The sequence below is a fragment of the Oreochromis aureus genome, linkage group 17 (genome assembly GCF_013358895.1).
Source record: "Oreochromis aureus strain Israel breed Guangdong linkage group 17, ZZ_aureus, whole genome shotgun sequence".
NCBI classification, from domain to species: domain Eukaryota; kingdom Metazoa; phylum Chordata; class Actinopteri; order Cichliformes; family Cichlidae; genus Oreochromis; species Oreochromis aureus.
This window is the reverse complement of record NC_052958.1, coordinates 19123232-19141432: the sequence shown is the minus strand read 5'-3', so window position 1 is coordinate 19141432 and position 18201 is coordinate 19123232. Positions and strand designations below refer to the sequence as shown.

The window sequence follows — 18201 nt, the reverse complement described above, 5'->3', positions numbered from 1 at the left end:
CTGCGATAATAAAGAGAGATATAAAAACACAGACCATTGCTGGTTGTGAGGTGGTTTTATGGAGGGATGTGTCTTTTCACTCAAACAGTTGGTGTAGTGGTCACAAAATAATGTACCTGACTATATGTATTCATTTTCCAGTTAGCCAGAAATCAAAAGATTGTACTTTGCATCTATACATGAGGGTCATTTATCTATATTGAACATGTTGTTTCCATTACTCCCTCTCAGGTTTTCTTTAACGCAGTAAATATCAGATATCCGTCGTAAGGGTTCAACTAAGCCACCATCTCCAGTACAGTTCCTGTAATGGCCACTTGAGGCAGTCCCCACAGAGTGCCATGTTAAAATGCTAATATGAGAGTTTGTTCAGATTTCAATGTTAGAGCCACTTCAAAGAATGTTTTACTAAAAGCAGCAAACGGCGACAAAAACAGCCATGCTACTGACAGTTCAGCATATCACTCACTTCAGTATTGCTGTTGTTGGTCAGAAGTGAATTACTGTGGCTCACTGACTCATACTGGACTCCTTTCACAAAGTTTCACAGCCTTTTCCAGAATAAATAAAGGCAGACGCTTTCCACCCAGCATTGACAGCTGAGGTAAACAGTGGAGTGACTTCCATCTACAGATAGGGAAAAACTCCAGGGTAAATCCGTATCTGGTGGAAACCCATAGTTGAAACACACTGTTTAGCCACAGCGGTTATTGGCTACAGTCTAAATTGAGTATTCTTGGTGGGCTAAAACATGTTTGTCCTACAGCCGCTGTAGCTAGGATTATAGCCTTGAATTGGGAGGGGTACATAAAAAGAACTCACTTGGCTGCAATCCGCAATCTACTCACATCTAGTTGTACAAAAATTTAGACACTGTCACTTTAAAATTAGGTATTAATAGGAGCATGGCTGCTTTGAATAATAGGTGAGTGGCGAGTGGGCTGCTCTCGGTCTACTAGTCTACTGAACCAGACCTCTCAGTGGAGTTTGTGATATTGGAACCTTTCAGAAAATTTGAATATGATCTACTGTGAAGTACAGCCAGTCCAAGAAGTCTGCTTTGTGGCTTGGTGAATGGAGTTGTAGCATTTTATCGGTCCGCTACTTAGCACTAACAAGCCAGTGTCTGTCGGAGACATCTGTGCACCCAAACAGTCTATGAAAGAGCCTTCCTAGCCAAGTTTGCTGATAATTTAGCAGTTCATCTTCTCCGCCAAATATGGTTACTTCTGGCTTCTAAACAACAAGGTGGAGATGAGTGGTGTCACAGTGGCTACACAGTCTGCTACAGTTTTATTAGCAAAAAACTGCACAGATGCTGTAAAAGCAGATTAGTAGGTGGTTTCTCTTTGGGTTTGTCCTTAGATTTTGCACAACTGCTCGATTCCCTTTTCACTTGTGCAAAAAATATTGAGATTGAGGTCCACAAGCAAGTTTTGATGATGCAAGATTAACTCATCCCATCACCAGGAGATTTTTTTTAACCACCTGAGTGAACCATCGAGTCTACATTACAGCAGAAGGATCAGAGTGCAGCGGGCAGCCTGGATGGATTTTATGACCTTCCAGTTATAGGACAGTCTCTTTAATCACCTCTTGCTTCCTGTCTGAGGCGAAGTGTCTATCTGTCGGACTAGCTGATGAAATGTCATCCACAGGCCACCTCCTTTCAGTCTTTTTATCTTTACATTCTCATCATGTACAGAGCCCCAGCAACCTGGTCTGCATTCACACAGCCTATGGCCTCTTCCCAACCCCCCATGCTGGCTGTAAAATAGCCCCTCTCTGTGCATCATGTGCAGGAAACCCTACACTTCCTAAATGTTAACTGCTGCTCTTGGGTTAACGTTATCCTGTCGCCTCCTCTTGCCCGCATGTCTTGCAGGAATGCCCTGGTGTTTTTAAAGGTCAGAGGTCGGCTTGTCCTGGAGCCAGAGGACAGACTCGAGGCTCACGCTGGGAATAGAATGAGTGTGTGTTGTGTAAGGAGTGCATGGCGAGTGTGCCGCTGTGGATGTGTATGCCCTCTGCCAGCGGTCAGCACCTTCAAAGCAACAGCCAAGTTCACATGAACACAGTGTGTATGCCAAAATTTATACGGCAGCACACAAACACTGTTTCACATCCTGTGTTATGCACACACACACACACACACACACACACACACACACACACACACACACACACACACACACACACACACACACACACACACACACCTTCTCCTCCCTCTTCTCTGAAGGTGTGACGGTGAGCTGCTGGGTCAAAGTCAGACAGATGGCCCTCACAGTTGGGATTCAATATCAGTGACCGAGAGCATACGACCACTCATGCGTGCATGCACACAAACACACAACCCACATACACGCACGCACGCACCCGCAAACACAGACACCTAAAAGTATTTCTCAAGCAAACACATCCACAAAGAAGCGTAGCAGCGCACATTTGACCTCCAGACAGTCACACACACAACACTGCACGTATATTTTCAAGAAACACTTACTGATACTTTGATTCCACTCAAGAAAATACAGACCTTGAGATGTGTCTTCAAAACTAACTGGACAAATTAAATCATATGATGACGTACATGCAACTGTCGATGTGAGATTTTTCATCTGCAGTTATTTAATTGTGATGACAGGTCTGTCCTGGGAGTTCATGCACAGTACAGACACAAAGCAGGGATCGCTGGCCTCGCTTTATGGTGCTTTTATGCTCAGCATTAGAGGTGGGCGGATCTATCCAGTTATTGATAGAATCAATAGTAGTGCATCAGGATCAATGACAAATGTCTGAACCTTTTTGTGTTGACCGTCACGTCCGTTTCATATAGGCTAGTTGCTTCAGAGACGGGCACATTTACATTCCAGGTCTCCAAAAAAAACCAGTTTCAAAACAAATGAAAGCTGGAAGATGTAGTTTACTGTGTTAACTAATTATTCAAAATCACAGTGATTTAGTGGCCATAAAAATTTGTTCCAAATTTGCGACTTGATGACGATTCATCTCATAAGTCATGACACACTGCTCCCCCAACTTCTTGTTTTAAGTATCAGCCGCGTATTCATTTGGTATCAGATCAATACAAAAATTTGCAGCATCGCACAGCACTACTTGCCGTTCACTCTCTGTCAGATGGCATCATGTGATGAAACTGATGTCATATCTGCTGCCATGTTGCTTCTAAAAATACTGCACTGGCTTTGTGATAATGTTACGAGCGGCGCATGAAACAACCAATGCGGCTGGTACACCGGGACCTTTAGGCAAGAAAGAGCGAGAAAAGCACAAGGTGGGTTTCAAAGCAGCTTGCATTAGTGACTCAAAGGTCAGCAGGCTTAAGAAACATAAATATATGAGATTGGCCAAGCGGTTGTGGCTCTTTTACTCAAGTTCCTTAGATGTTCTTAAATATTAATGCTTTATACAAACTATTCAACAATAAAAACCGAGTTCAGGACATGCACCCCTCTTTTTCCAACAGTGTATTATACACATATTGCACTTTGCTGTGTGACTCAAAGCCATAATTAAAACATTTGTCTTTCATTTTTGCCAACCCAGTTTTTTTTTCTGTATAGAGCATATTTTTACTTCCACTCTTTAATTTGTGAGCCACATCAAGGACATATTTTCAATCTCTTATGATGGGAAATGAAGGTTTTCTGATTCTGGTGAATTAATTTAATCTCAATGCTTCTACTGAAATTAAGAAATTCGGGCTGTCATGAAGAGTTCAAACAGAGCCACATGTTGATGCTGAAATAGTTTTGGTGTTTTTAAACTGCGCTTATAATATGTATATACATATATATTTACAGGGTTTAAGTTCCTGAAGCAGTAGTTTGACTTTACTCCTTATGAAGCCAGTGATGCTATCATGCGATTTGTAGTCTTTAGTGTACATCAGAAAGATCCAAAAAAGTCAACTTCAGGTGACTTACCTTTCTCTGTTACGCACACTCACACACATATATTACAAATGCACACTCTGCTACCTGTCATCACTCTGACAAACACCTTCACCCAGACAAAGAGTGACTTTTATGCTCGTTCTCCTTTCATCAAACAAGCAACTATAAATCAAATTGTCCTTTACAATATCCCTCATCTTAGCGGCGCTTAGCACACAGTTAGCCTACATTATCCCCACTTCATTTAGCTCGGTAAACAATTAACCCGGCGCGCGTGTGTGAGCAGAATGATTGAGGGATTTGGCATTAGCTATGCTGCGTCGCGTCTCCATACTAAGTGTTTAACATAGTTATCCTGTGTTTTTGCCCCCCACCGCCACCTCCTTTCTCTCTCCTTTCTCTTTTCCATCTCTTCCTCTCACCCCCACCCCAATGAATCCATATGTTTAAACGCTGCCACCAACTTGGAGAGAAAAGAGGGGTTAGGGAAGTTAATTTGAAACAAGCGATTAATATTTCTTTTGTTAAATAAGAGCACACACGCACGCACACACGCTCTGAGGGTCAGCGCATCGATGAGGTTTGCCTTACTTCAGCTCTGTTTGCGATAGCATTTGGGTTTCACTACAGCAATTACAGGCTTTAATTGAATTGATTTCGATAATGAGCCTCTGTAATGACACTGCTGTGGGAATGGACGGGTGTGTGTTTGTGTGTGTTTGCAGTGAATGAGCCACTGTTGTTTTTGCTGGACTTAAATGATCTGTGAGGAGCCGAGCAGGATTTAAAGATGAGGACACACACACACACACACATATTTAAAACACCGGTGTGTGCTGCTCTAATAGCTGCATACTGGTCAGCCGTCTCCGTTCAGCTCTTTTTTTTTATAAACCACTTGTCCGAGGTCTAACCTTTCAGCTTGTTGCATAATATCCTCCAGGCTATAACACATGAATGTTTGATGGCACACGGCTTACTACATGGCAAACTTAATATCCTACACCGCCGCGCGTCTGCTGTTTTCAGCTTAGCATAGCCGACGACTACTTCCCAGGTCCTTGGGCGGTTACAGCGTTCTGGTTTCATGGGAGCTTGTCCGTGGCACTGCGAGAAATCTTTAAAAGGGCTGAGGAGTAAATCTGCTGGTGTATCAGTCAGTGTGAGTTACCTCATCTGCTTTTCTTGCGGTGGGCTCGGGTGCTTCTTAAGCGTTGAGTGGAAAGCTATTGTGATAGAGCAGCGATACGTGTAATGGGCTTGCACTTAAACAAACAACGCACATCGACTGACAGGCTGTGGACATTCCTCCCCCTGCACCACTCAGACACACTTCAAGCACACAGGTAGCAGCTGATAAACGGCTGTTGGTAGCCTTCCATACGTCTGTGTCTGTTAGTTTTCTTCGGATATCATTTGAAAGTTTGTGGACCATTAATGGGTATCAGCTGATGATCTAACAGCTAGCTGACATCCTATATTAATCCTAATATATATATATAAGGTTAGGGGGGTACAATTTGCCACAAGAATCTAGACTAAGTATTAACTTTATTTTTTTTAACTTCTACACAAACCCAACAGTTTATTGTAGATGAATGTGGACAACCACTCCCTTACCAGTTGGGTGACGTCACCGATCGGAAACCAAGGCTCACTGCAGGGTCATATGGTAGCTAACACACTATAGAGCAGACAGCCTCTAAAGCATGAACACCTAATAAATAAGATTTAAATCTAGCAGCTGAGTAAAATTGCGAGAATCATTCCCGAGATCTTCTTTTGTAACCAGAGCCCCCTGCTGGCCATAGGAAAGAATCCAGTTTTAAGCCCCTTTTGCAATGGTTTCCCTTTGCAGACCAGGAGGCTACATCCCAGTTTCACACGCAAAGTGACTGAAATGTTCCAGTGATTTCTAAAGGCTGTAAACAAACTCTGGGTTTAGTGATATTTTCTAAATCCCACAACTCCTCATTAGATGGGGAAACTTTCCACTATAAACCAAAGTTAAAAACATTTTTTTTTTTTTGCAAAACCCAGTGAATGTCTAAAACATGCAGATTAGGCAATAAACTTGTTTGTCTTTCAATGACGTTTGGTTAAACTTGTGTTTTCTTCATGCTCCAGTGTGACTGTTGTGGGTGCTTCACTCTGTGGCTCCACATATAAGCTACAAGTTATAAGGCTTGTGATAAACACAGTGTCATACCCAGCCCTGAGAGTGGAACCATTTGGTTCTAACTGGGACACTTTTAGCAGTTGCTCAGTTACAGAGCTGGCAAATGTTGATTGGGTCAGATGTGGACAAAATGTCACAATGCATCAGACATTCTGCTGATAGAACTTGGACTTGTGGCTTAGCTGAGGATGCTAGGCTCACTCCAAGTCAGCCCTGTCACCAAAGGCCAAATGTGGCCAAGAGAGCACTGCAGATATGGGCCAATCATTCATTTCTAACTGGGACCAGACTGACCAAATCCATCTAAGTTGTTATTTAAAACATAGTCTACACTATTAGGATTTCCTAAAATTTGTCTTTGTCCTGTTTGGTATTTGTTGTCTTGTGCTCTTCTTTTCTCTTTTCTTTCCCTTCACCCCCCGGTCATAGCAGATGGCGGCCTGAGCCTGGTTCTGCCAGAGGTCTCCTTCTGTTAAAAGAGATGTTTTTTTTAATCCCCACATTGGCTCATTGGGTTTCTATCTGTCTATGCTGTTGTAGGGTCTTTATCCAACAATATAGTGTGCTGAAACGGCCACTGCAATCTGATCTGAACTTAAAATTAATTCACTGTTTTGGTAGTCCTTCATTTGCATGCTTCTACATCATATTAACATTAAATTAATATATTACTAGAGCATACATGTTTCTGCTGTTTTAAATGTGTAGGAAGACATCCACAAAGCCGGACTTAATGTTAAAAGACAAGAACCATAATGGAAAAGAATGGTCACACTCAAAATTATTTCCAAATCCTACAGATTTTTAAATTTATTTACAGATCTGTGGAGAAGTCTGAACTCTCTCTGGGAAGCTTGATGATGATGATTTGAAGCAAATATTTCAAATTTGCATTCATCGCTCCATCAGACCTGTTGCCACTGATTTTCAGTCCAGTTCTTGGGTAATTTGGCATAACTCGGCCTCTTCTCCAAGTTTCCCCTCCTTAAGAATGGCTTCTTGACTGAGCCCATTTCTGATGAGGCTTCTGGGAACAGTAAACGGATAAATGATGGATGGATGGAGGGTCCAGATGCTTGTCCCTGGTCCTGTGTCAGGTCTTTGTTGGATTTTTTTCCAGTTTCTTAAGGACATGACTTTCAGATACTGATTATCTGTTCTACATAATCTGTTTTTTGGGGGGGTGGGGGGTTAGGCGTAGGTGCTCTAAATAAACCAGTCCCTTTACCATTTACCATGACATTTCTTCTCTTGTCCTCAACAAGTTTCCTCAAAATTTGAAAGGAAACACACCATGGCAAGAATCTTTCTTCGGCTAGTAGATGTTTAGGAATCACTTTTTGGGGCAACCAACAAGTGATTCCTGTGAAACTGTTTAAGCATTTTTCATAGATTCATCTAAAGGAAGTTGTATGTAGACACAATACTGGTTCTTCCTTCAAGTTAGACTCCTTTTTTATGCTTAAATGATTCAGGAGTCAGTATTAAGTGACTTAAACATAAAAGCCACCATTCCTCTGACAAAGGTCAGGTACGAGGATTCAATGAGTCTAAAGAAAAACTTTGAAACACCTTCAGAAAGCCTGGATAATTATTACTCAAGACCACTTGCTCCTTGGATGCAAGATTTAAAAGATATGCGGGGTGGCTCAAGACTTTTGCACAGCACTTTATTTTACATTTAAATTCAACCGTCGTGCAGAAAAAATGAGCCGCAGTAAACACTTACGCCTGCAGCGAGAAAGCAGCCAGAATCTTCGATTGTTTCAAAGCGAGCTCACGAATTCCCTTCAAAGACGGGAACAGTGAGAATCTCAAGACCGCCAGGCCTTGTGCATGAAAGAATATGATTCTTTCATTCACATCATTCAAACTGATAGTGCACATTATCACTTACAGTCGGCGGTTCTGTCTGCAGCTTTGTCCGCCAACTTGAAATAATAATAAATGACCGATTAAATGGCTTTTGTCTCTGGACTGTAAATTGCTGCTTTTAAACCTTAACCTTGCTCCAGATCACACTTACTTTGATGAGGGGCCTTTGATGTGCGAACACACACAACCTTGTGCTTGTGCTCTGGCAGTGGAGCATCACTAATTATCTCACCAGCGGAAAGGTAAGGGAAGTGGGGACCTGCATGTATGTGTGTGTGTGTGTGGTCTCAGTACGATGGTAGCTTTTAATGAGCCCCACATTTCTTATCAAGCTTGGTGCTCAACAAACGCTCTGATCCGCCCACATGGAGGACTGGGCTTGACTGATCGTGTCTGATGCCCCCCCCCACGCACACACACACCCCACCCCAACGCCCTCCACACCATCCTAGCCAACACCCTAATCAACCTTCCTCTCCCTTGCCTCCCTCCCCTCCCTTCCGTCTTACTGTCAGAAAGAAATATCCTTGGGAGAAACTGTGAATCAAAGGGCTTTTTCATCCTTTTTCACAAAGAAAAAGGAGCGATGGAGAGGGACAGAGATGGAGTGAGAGACTCAACAGGACAAAAGAAAGACAGAAAGTGAGCGAGGGATGGATGGAGAGAGGGCAAGAGGTGGAGTGAGTGAGAAAAGAAAACTGAGGATAAAAAGACTGAACTTCTCCGAGCTGGAGGGCACTCCAGAGGACACGTCCTAGATTAGCTCCCATCCCTCCCCTCCTTCCATCTCTCCATCCTCCCTCCACCCTCTTTCCTCCAACCCCAGCTTCAGATGGGGAGCAGCAGCCCTGGGGCCCACTCGGCGGGCGTCAAGGGTGGAAATAGGAGGGGGGAGACACTGGGCATTTAGACATCTGTCAGCCACTAATGAAAGAGTTCAATTTAGTGGAAAATCTAAAACAACCTTGTCTGACAGGCAGGCTGACAGGCTTTAACTCGCCGTGTGTTGTTGTTGTTCGTGTGCAAGTCTCGCCGTTGTGTTAGCGTGGAGAGGACCAGGAGGGGGGCATTAAAAAAAGGTGAAAGGGGGAGAAAAAAAATAATGCAATAAACTCAGGCTGTGCTGGGGCATATGCTTGCGAGCACATGAAAGTGTAGAGCTTGTGTGTGTGCTCAAGAGTCATGCAGGGGTGTGGATCAGTCCATGCAGCAGGGGTTGGGTCTTATGGCTTTACATCGCTCCAGGGGTACAGGGCATGTTTTTCGACGATAGATGGGCTATGGTAGGGTTTTCTGTGTGTGTCTGTGTGTGCGCGAGAGAGAAGAAAAAGCATATTTAGCCCTCTCCAGTGCTATTAGAGTTGGAGAGATGAACACATGGCTCTCCAGGCAACACATGCACACGCAGACAGACGCACACACTTTGTCTCCACCCCCCCCCGAGCTTCATTAGCGCGTCATTAGAAACAACTCTAGTGAAAGCTGTTGTTTTAGAGAAACAGTCGTGCCTATCTGTCCTCGCCGAAAAGGCTCTACGTGTGTGTGCCATGCAGAAAACTCATTATTTTTTTGTTTTTTATTTTTCTCTTTACTTTTTTATAGATTAATCCACCTGCTGATTTATGTGCCGTGCTGCCTAGCGACACTGCTATTACTGAGGTGGAATAGTCAAACTGAACGCAGTTTTATTGACTGTGAAAGCATGAATGGTTGGATTCATGAACGGTCACAAATTCCATTGTTTGAAAGATGACGGGTGTGAGGATGGATGTCCACACACAAAACAGCAGCCCGAGGGTTGTAATGAAACAACTGGGTGTAGAAAAGCCCTCTACCTGCGCCACACAGCAAGTGCCACATCTTCAGAATTTATTCGTTTTTGAAGCTCAACTTCAGAGTAACCATATGAACTGCATCGTCTAGGACAGATCTGAATCTTTAAGCTGTATAAACAGATTTCAATCGAGCAAGTAAATAAGATTTTCTAGCTTCAGCAAGTCTGCAAATATTTCCATGTGCATACATGGTAAGCCAGAAGTGGAAGATCCCCTCATTAAGAACAAAGTAAGCACAATTACAACAGATTTAATATCAGAAACAGAAGGAAGAACTGGGCTGGGGATGGGTTGCAAAGCAGCTTGCAGAGGCAGCAACAGCTGTAGGCACGCTATAGCAGGTGAAACAGAGTGACTTTTATATGATTTGCCAACTTGTTGTGAAGGTGATTATCAGCTTCTGAGCTGAGCACAACTTTGCAGCTTTAGGCGTTCGTGCCTTAACACATCGGTTGTGACAGCACTTGCCGCTTCCTCTTTGTAAGCTTTATGTTTTGGTCTTTCACCCTCTTTTTCCTTTCACAGAAAATACTTGGTTAGGATCTCAGAAAAGAGTGTGGCATGGGACGGCATGGCCCCTTTTCAAAACCTTAACCCTGCACGTTAAAAAATTATGCCAGTAAATGATGCCACTGCATGTAAATTTGACACCATTGGTGCTCAACAAGCCTTTGTGTGTCTGAATGATGACTGAAACTTATAAGGTTGGTGTCTTTCAGGGCTTTTTAATCTGACCCACAACATGGCTTATAGTGAGGTCTGATGTATTAACGAACCATTCAAGACACCTACACTCTAGTTTTCGTAAGCAAAATTCTAATTTGAGCATCAATTAGCTGGTATTTTTGCAATGCAACCATACTAACCACCATTATTTGTCACATATGGTCACTACTGGCTCCAATAATCCAAACTGGAGACATCCATAATGAAAACTCAAGGCTTTAAACCCTTACTCCACAAATCAGCGTGGGACTATATTTGGCTATATTTATTTATTACACTGAGTTTAGAGCTAAATAAGAAACATTAGCTTGCTTCCACTTCGTTTAGCTAGAAACAGGGTGAACAGCTAGCCTGGCTCAAAAGATGTAAGAATCCACAAACCACAGTGTATATTTTCGCAGTTTCACAATTTCAAAATCTGAAGTGTAAAAATAACCCATATTTCTCTGCATAGGCTGCATAAGAAGTGGTTGAAAAGTGAAATCCTTATCATTCAGCATCAACAGCCATGAAACTTTACCTTGCAAGTTGAGCTACACTCATAAATATAATCTTGTTTGCTGACCACTATCTTCTTGGAACTAAACAAAATGGAAGCAATCAACCAAAAGAAAAAGTAAATGATAACCTTGCTTTTGATAAAACTGAGGTGAAAACTGAAAAGAAAAATTGTTCTGACACTCAGTTCGTGTTGTGACCTGTATCTTCTCTAGAAACATTACTTCATCGTTGAAATATGACAGGCATGTCTGGAGCTGACATGAATATACACATCCTGCATGCATACAATCACATATGCATACATTTGGTACGAGTGCGCTGACGGATCGCTGACAAATCTCCAGGAGAGACATCAGAGGAGTGATGGAGATGGGGCCGGGAGAGAAGCAACAAGCGGCGCTGTCATTTTTCTTTCTCTCTTGTTTTTTTTCCACCTGGCGAGGAAGCCTACACCTCACCACTCTCGCCACCGCCATCACCTCTGTGAGAGCCGAGCAGGGAGAGATTCATCACAAAAAACCACAGACCCCCTTCACTTATCCCTTTTCTCAAAAAATGGCAGCCTTTCAACTGTTTTTTTTGCCCTAAACCAACATGGCTGCCAATACCGGTGCCCTTTTCTCCAGTCTGGCCCCCGTCCAGCTTTCCACTCTGATTGCATCTCTGCCTGTTAGGGCCTTGGGTTTGGAAGGAGAGATAGAGCGAGGGTGGGGATGAGTGCCAATACAAACATTGTTCTGCTGGCTTTTTACAAGCCAGGAGAGTGGGGAAGTTAATAAGCAGGTATTGGTTTTTAACTGCGCCCCGTTTATTGCTTTGCCCTCGAGCGTGCTGGAGTGCTCTACTCCACCTTTTTCCTGTCCATCTGCCCATCACCTTTGCTAACCTCCCGCTCAATTTCTCCCTCTCTCTGTCTGCTCTCCTTTTGTCTTGACATGCCTCATTCAGCAATTAATCCGCCATCCTCATCATCTGTTTATTTCTGCCTCCCACTGGATCCTTCCTCTCATTTTATTTTATTTTTTTGCCCTTTTTTTCATTTTGAGCTGAGTTGAAGCCAGTTCAAAAAACATCCAGCATAAACCACTCAATGCTCTGTCATTATGCTGCTATTGATTTAGTGTTTTGCAAGTGTGTGCTCGGTCCTCTTCCCTGTATATTAAATCTAAAACCATATCCGTCCATCAATACAGGACAATCGCATAAGCCGTTGTTGTCCAGCTCTGACATGATGAATATGATGCGGGTTTAATTGCATACGTGTCACCTGCTTTTTTTAATTTTTTTAAATGGGTTAACATTTTTAATACTTGCTGCTCCCAGAAGCTTTTCATGAACAAACGAGACAATAAACTTTCCTTTACTCCCAGCACTTATGAGCAACCTTTCAAATCTCACCGCTGGGCTCCGCAGATTCTTGTTTCAAAGAAACAACTTTTAGCTTCATTTTTAAAAACTCTGTTACAGCACTTGGCAAAAAGCTACAACCCCTACAAGCAGTAGTGGGTGGCTCAGTGGGGTTGTTTTGTCCTGGGGCTTGCCTGTGAGGCTACAAATGGGCTGCCCTAACCCAGAGCTGGGGCCATGAAGGGCTTGAAAGACACAATTTGGGGTTAGAAAAACTGCTTTAATCCTCTACAAGAATGATGTAAAAAAAAATATTTAATTTTAAATTTTATTTCATGCTTTGAGTCACTCAGTTGCCAGCCAGCAGAAGTACTGAGGAATGGTCAGAACCTGCTTGTTTTTATCTTGAACGACTGCTAGAGAACACAGATGGACTATAGACAGACTGTATATAAAAGATGAATGTAGCCTGCAGGTTTGAAAAGCTAAGCCAGGGCATAAGTGCATTAAACCTTCATTCTTTCTAAAGGCCAGCAGTGGGTGAATCCTCTGGATGCAAAGAGAATGAAGTGGTAAATAAGAATGGATGCAGAAGTCTGTGATAACCCAAACCTATATGCAGAGTGGGATTTCCCTCCTTAATATGTAACCAATAAAATATGGCTTACATGTATTACGTATTACTGCTTAAAATACAGGTTACATTTTTAACCACCACATCTGATTTTTAAAGCGAATCTACAGTAAGTAAGACCGGGGTCACTGGGTTCAGACTCTGTGCTGCTCGTCTTTTAGACCATGGCCCTTTGTGTTAAACCCACAGTGAGAAACCTTGGTGTTAAACTGGACCGTGATTTTTATACTAGATAAGCAGCTGAATTCTGTTATTAACACTACTTTTTACCACTTGAGGCTTTTATCCACCATCAAATCAGCTTTATCTTTTAAAAGGTTTGAATGTCTCATTCATGCTTTTATCACAATGTGTGTGGACTATTGTAATGCACACTGTGTTGGCCTTAGTAAAGCTTCCCTTTTTTGCCTGCAGTTAGTCCAAAATGCCGGGATTTGTCTTTTAACTAGTACTCGCCATTGCAAGAACATTACGCATCCTGGCCTCCCCCCATTTTAAGATTTAATTCTTTTTTAAGTTTTTAAAAACCTTTCATGGATCAGCATCATCGTACATATCTGAGCTGCTGACTCCATATGTACCCTCAAGGTTGCTGAGGTCTATGGAACAGCTGCTCCTGGTAGTCCAAACTACCGGAGTGAAAACCAGGGCCAGCTGAGCTTTTTTACACCTCCCTGTCCATGGTATTACAGTTTTTGAAAACACGTCTTAAAACTAATTTTTATTCCTTTATTTATTATTTATTTCATGACTCTGCTCTGTTCCAACTTTTCATTGAGCCAAAGAACTCAGCTGTTTCAGAGTGAAAACTACCGCTAATTAAATCAAAGAGAAATTAACCATCCCACAAAAACAAAGCTAAAAATCTCCTCCTGCTGATCGTTCCCTGTGGGCTACAGCAGTTAGAAAACCTTGCCATGAAGGACGTCTCTAAAGAAATGTTATCTGTAAGTGATAGAGGGCTGATAGAGACGAGCAGATACACTCCTGATTGGAAATATCAACCCTAACCCTAAATTAAACTAAATGCGATTCATTCAAGCTAAGAGAATTAAATATACAGAAATGTTTTACTATATTCTTGCTCGGCTTCCATATGACAGATATTACCTACCAGAGGCATCATAATTTCCAGATAGAGATATTTAAATGTTAATAAAAGCATTTTCTGCAAGTTTAGGTGTAATGTTTTGTGCTGAAGTTTTAAAGATGCTCTGATAATGTGTTGTTTCCTCTGCTTCTGAGACCAAATACAGACCCAAATTTACTGCTACCTGACATCAAAAAGGCCCAAACGAATGCTGCAGGAAAGAGAAGTAAGTGAGGAGGAGGGATGACCAGACAGAACAGAGGGAGGGATGGTGTTATGGTGTAGAAGAAGGCGATTTCATGTTCCTATAATCCTGAAACTGCTGCAGTATGTGTCCTCCCCTGGGCTGTTTCACACCTCCAACCAGGGATAAGTGACAAGCTCTCACGGTGCAGAGAAACAGCCGAAATTTAACATACTTATTCCACGAGCAATTAACACGGTGACTCTGTGCAAAACAACAAGATTGACTCTGAATCGGGAGCGGGAGCATAAATCCCACGTACGGCTCTTGTGGGATTCGTAGTATCCACCCTGTCCTGCCCAGGGGGGCTATCCACTGATCCAACCGACAGAAGTAAGAGCGTGCAGGCGCTCAACTGATGAGATTCCAGTTAGCTGGCACAGACGAGGAGAGGGGTGGGGAAGCAGCCAATAACCTGAGCAGAAGGGATCTGGGGGCCTCTAAATATCCACCCAGGGCTAAAAGTGTGAGAGTGCGAGCAAGCTTCAGCCCACTTCCTCTATTGCTCTCCTGGGCCACAAGAGGGAACAATATTGGAAAATGGAGCACCAGCACACTCCTTTATAGTCAGGCATATGCACGGGTGTCCAGAAAAGCAGGAACAGATGCCAGCAAGCAGATAAACATGCAAGTGTTTTCGACTGTTAGTGGCAGCGTGTTTTGATGATTGTTCTCTAATCATCTTTGCACAAGGATGAGCGTGCAGGCTAGAAGCAAAGGGAAACACAACACAAACTCCTGCAGACTGCCGAAGCCAGTAATGAAAATATAAAGTGGGGACGAGTGGGTGATTGTCAGCTTTTGGTGAACATTTGCTTGGAATAAATTTGGACAACACATTTTTGCGAAACAACAGCAGATGATATCATTACACTAAAAGCCGATAAATTATAAATCACTGGCAATAACTAGTTGTAATGTTTGTTTTTCAGTGGAAACGTCTCCTCACCTGCTGGCACTCAATTTCGATGTTGTCAGCGCATTGATATGTTATCAGCAGTTGGTGCCCCACTCTCACCAACTGACTAGCAGGCTCATTAGTCTGTTACAGCCATTCTAATCAGTGACAAACAGAGAGCAAACCCACATTACATAGGATGCATCTTGTGTGCAGAAGTGCACAGTGTTAAATGTGGTACGTTAGTGACTTTGTAAAATGTTATAAAAGATAAGATAAGATAACCTTTATTAGTCCCACACGTGGGAAATTTCTTTTGTCACAGCAGGAAGTGGACAGTGCAAAAGTTATATAGCAAAAGGGTGTTTGTTTGGTTGTTTTTTGTCACCAAACTGCAATATTTGTATCTCTAACAAAGTTTTGCATTACATAATCTAAACCGATTACTTTTCGTGCTTAAACACACCAGATGTGAAAAATGTATATCAATATTTTGTGTGTTAAGGAAAAAATTTTTAAGAGTCACCAATTCTTAACGCGGCCGTTTATATCCACCACGTAATATCACAGGATGAATTTATCATTATTATTATTACTTTTTGAACGGATCCAAACGTGACCAATCAGACCACTGCATTTGGCAACGAGTGCGCTCGCAGCTGGTCAGATGTGGTCTTTGTTGTGTACATACGCGTTACACAGCAAGTTCCAAACTGGAAACCTCTGAATTCTGTGTCGCTTTTTCACAATGTGCAAAGTGTGTAAAGAGAAATTACAAACAAAAGTAAAAGGCAACTCTTAAAAACTGTCTAAAAGATGAGTCTTTAACTCGCATGTCACCGTCGAGAGTTACATAGATGGGTATGGACTTTATTAATCCCACACTGGGGAAATTCACTTGTTACACCAGCACAAGGCTCAGGGAGAAAAAGTCAATCTGAGTTATGTTTGAAAATAAAACCAAAAAAGAAAAAAAAAAAAGCCAAAACTGCTAAAAATGATGATTCAAGTAAAATAAAAAGAGTAATTTGTATGATGTACAAATGGTTACTATATACAGTAAAATACAGGACAAAGATATTTTCTAGATTTTCTATATGTACATGGGAAGTGCTGAGGGAATGATAGTATATATATGTGCTTCCACTACCTCTCCGGTCTCTTATTGTGGAGTTTTAATGTAGAAGCACGTTGTCTAATCGTAGGTGGTAGCAGCACCAGTAACAGGTGGAAGAAGCCACCAAAGATCAACACGAGACTGTGTGGGACTGACACATGAAGCACGTAGTGCTACGACTTGAACTTTTTTCACAAATGAATTCCAGACAGCATCAGGAGACTCAGGTTGGGACACTGTCCTCAGCTGCACTGGTTCATATGAGGCACACAGCGTGGTACAGTCTGCTTCTGACAGGTTCTCCATATTGGAAATAGTCAATTTGGTTTATTTAAAGGTGATTTCAGGATAGTGCGCAGGAGGCGGGAGACCCTATGTCCATTCGATTGCTGTGAACTCACGGGACTACTGTCTGCACCCAGAGCCGACAGGATAAATACTGAGGTTTTTACATGCAGCTCCAAAGTCTGCGGCTGAGTGATGGTGCAACACTAGGATCTTATTTGCCTCTATCTGTGTACATATCAAAACATGGTCCGTGGTTCTTCTATTAGGTAGGCTACACTGACTAACCTTCTAGGATAAAGGTAGAGCTTGGGTTTTAGGCTAAAGTCCACCTACTTTCATTAGAAATTTTTCCTTTTTTGGCTCATCCAAAATCTTTTTAACAATAAAAACTGAACAAATGTCTGAAAGGGATCATTTTCTACTTTCTAGAAACTTTTCTAACTCTAGACAGTCCCCTGGTGACCCGGTGGCTGTTATGGTGGTAATAATGGTTTTTGACTTTTATGACATTCACACTTGAGCTTGGAAAGAACCAGTGGACATAAACTCCCTCCAAACTTTTGAACTAACCTTGACAGTCACCTGCTCGCATTCTCGGTCACTCACAAAGCTCTGTGGCAGCAGCGCAACACACTGAGGCAGTTACTTGGGTATTCACACCCACCCACACCCACACCCACATACACAGCACAGGTCGGTGTGGGGCGGGGTCGGGCGGGGCTGCCTCGGGGTACCGCTGTAAGTGTGTGATTAGAGGAGAAAGTAGGCAGAGGAGAATGAGGACAGACACTCACCCCTGTTAAGGTCTTTATGTTATGCAGTGCATTCTGAGCTTCAAGGGCAGCTTTCCTTGTGTAAAACGTGACAAAACAGCAGCCTGGGGAAAAAGAGAGAGAGAGAGAGGGAGAGATGAGCATAAGGAGCAACAAAGAGCATTTTCTCTCTTCATCTGCCTGGCATCACCTGTCGACACTGGGAGACGCTGAGTGAATGTTAAGGACAAAACATCCTAACGGAGAGGAAGGGAACGCTTTTTTTTTTTGGAGTTTGTTTCAACGCTGATGACTTGAGCCTGGAGGAACCGTGCACACAAAGTGATGCATGAGCACACACTCACACACACACACACTCACATGCGAAAAACAAGGAAACACAGACGAAGGCAGGAAAGCGGAGAAGCAAGGTTGTCTCTTCATTAATCCTCGAGTGATCTGTGAACAGCTGCTTTATCGTTCATTCACCAAAGAAAGCGCTGACTCATTTATTTATGCTCCCTTTATTTGCATCTCGACATTTCTGACAAATGTGGGCTGGAAATGGAAACATTCAGGTGACACACATGTTACAGAAGTTTTTAAATGATCACATTTAAACGATTCATCAAAAAGTAATGAATCCATTTAAAATCAGTGGAAAAAACAGTAAATCTGACAAAAAGTAAAATAAAGAAATCAGCGACTGAAACCTTAGCATGATTCAGTTTGAAGTGTCAATGCAATTCACTGATCAGGCTGCTAAAAAAATCACTTTAAATCAAAATTTAAGCT

General features: G+C 42.5%; 1 protein-coding gene across 13 annotated transcripts in view; it reads right to left on the bottom strand.

The window, feature by feature from the left end:
• The window catches only part of celf2 (cugbp, Elav-like family member 2), a 237151-nt gene that overhangs the window by 62905 nt on the left and 156045 nt on the right, over window positions 1-18201 (bottom strand). For all 13 annotated transcript variants that reach the window (XM_039600905.1, XM_039600908.1, XM_039600909.1 and 10 more), the window contains one exon: window positions 17449-17531. In XM_039600905.1, coding sequence (XP_039456839.1) covers window positions 17449-17531 — 83 coding nt within the window. The remainder of the gene's footprint in view (window positions 1-17448; window positions 17532-18201) is intronic.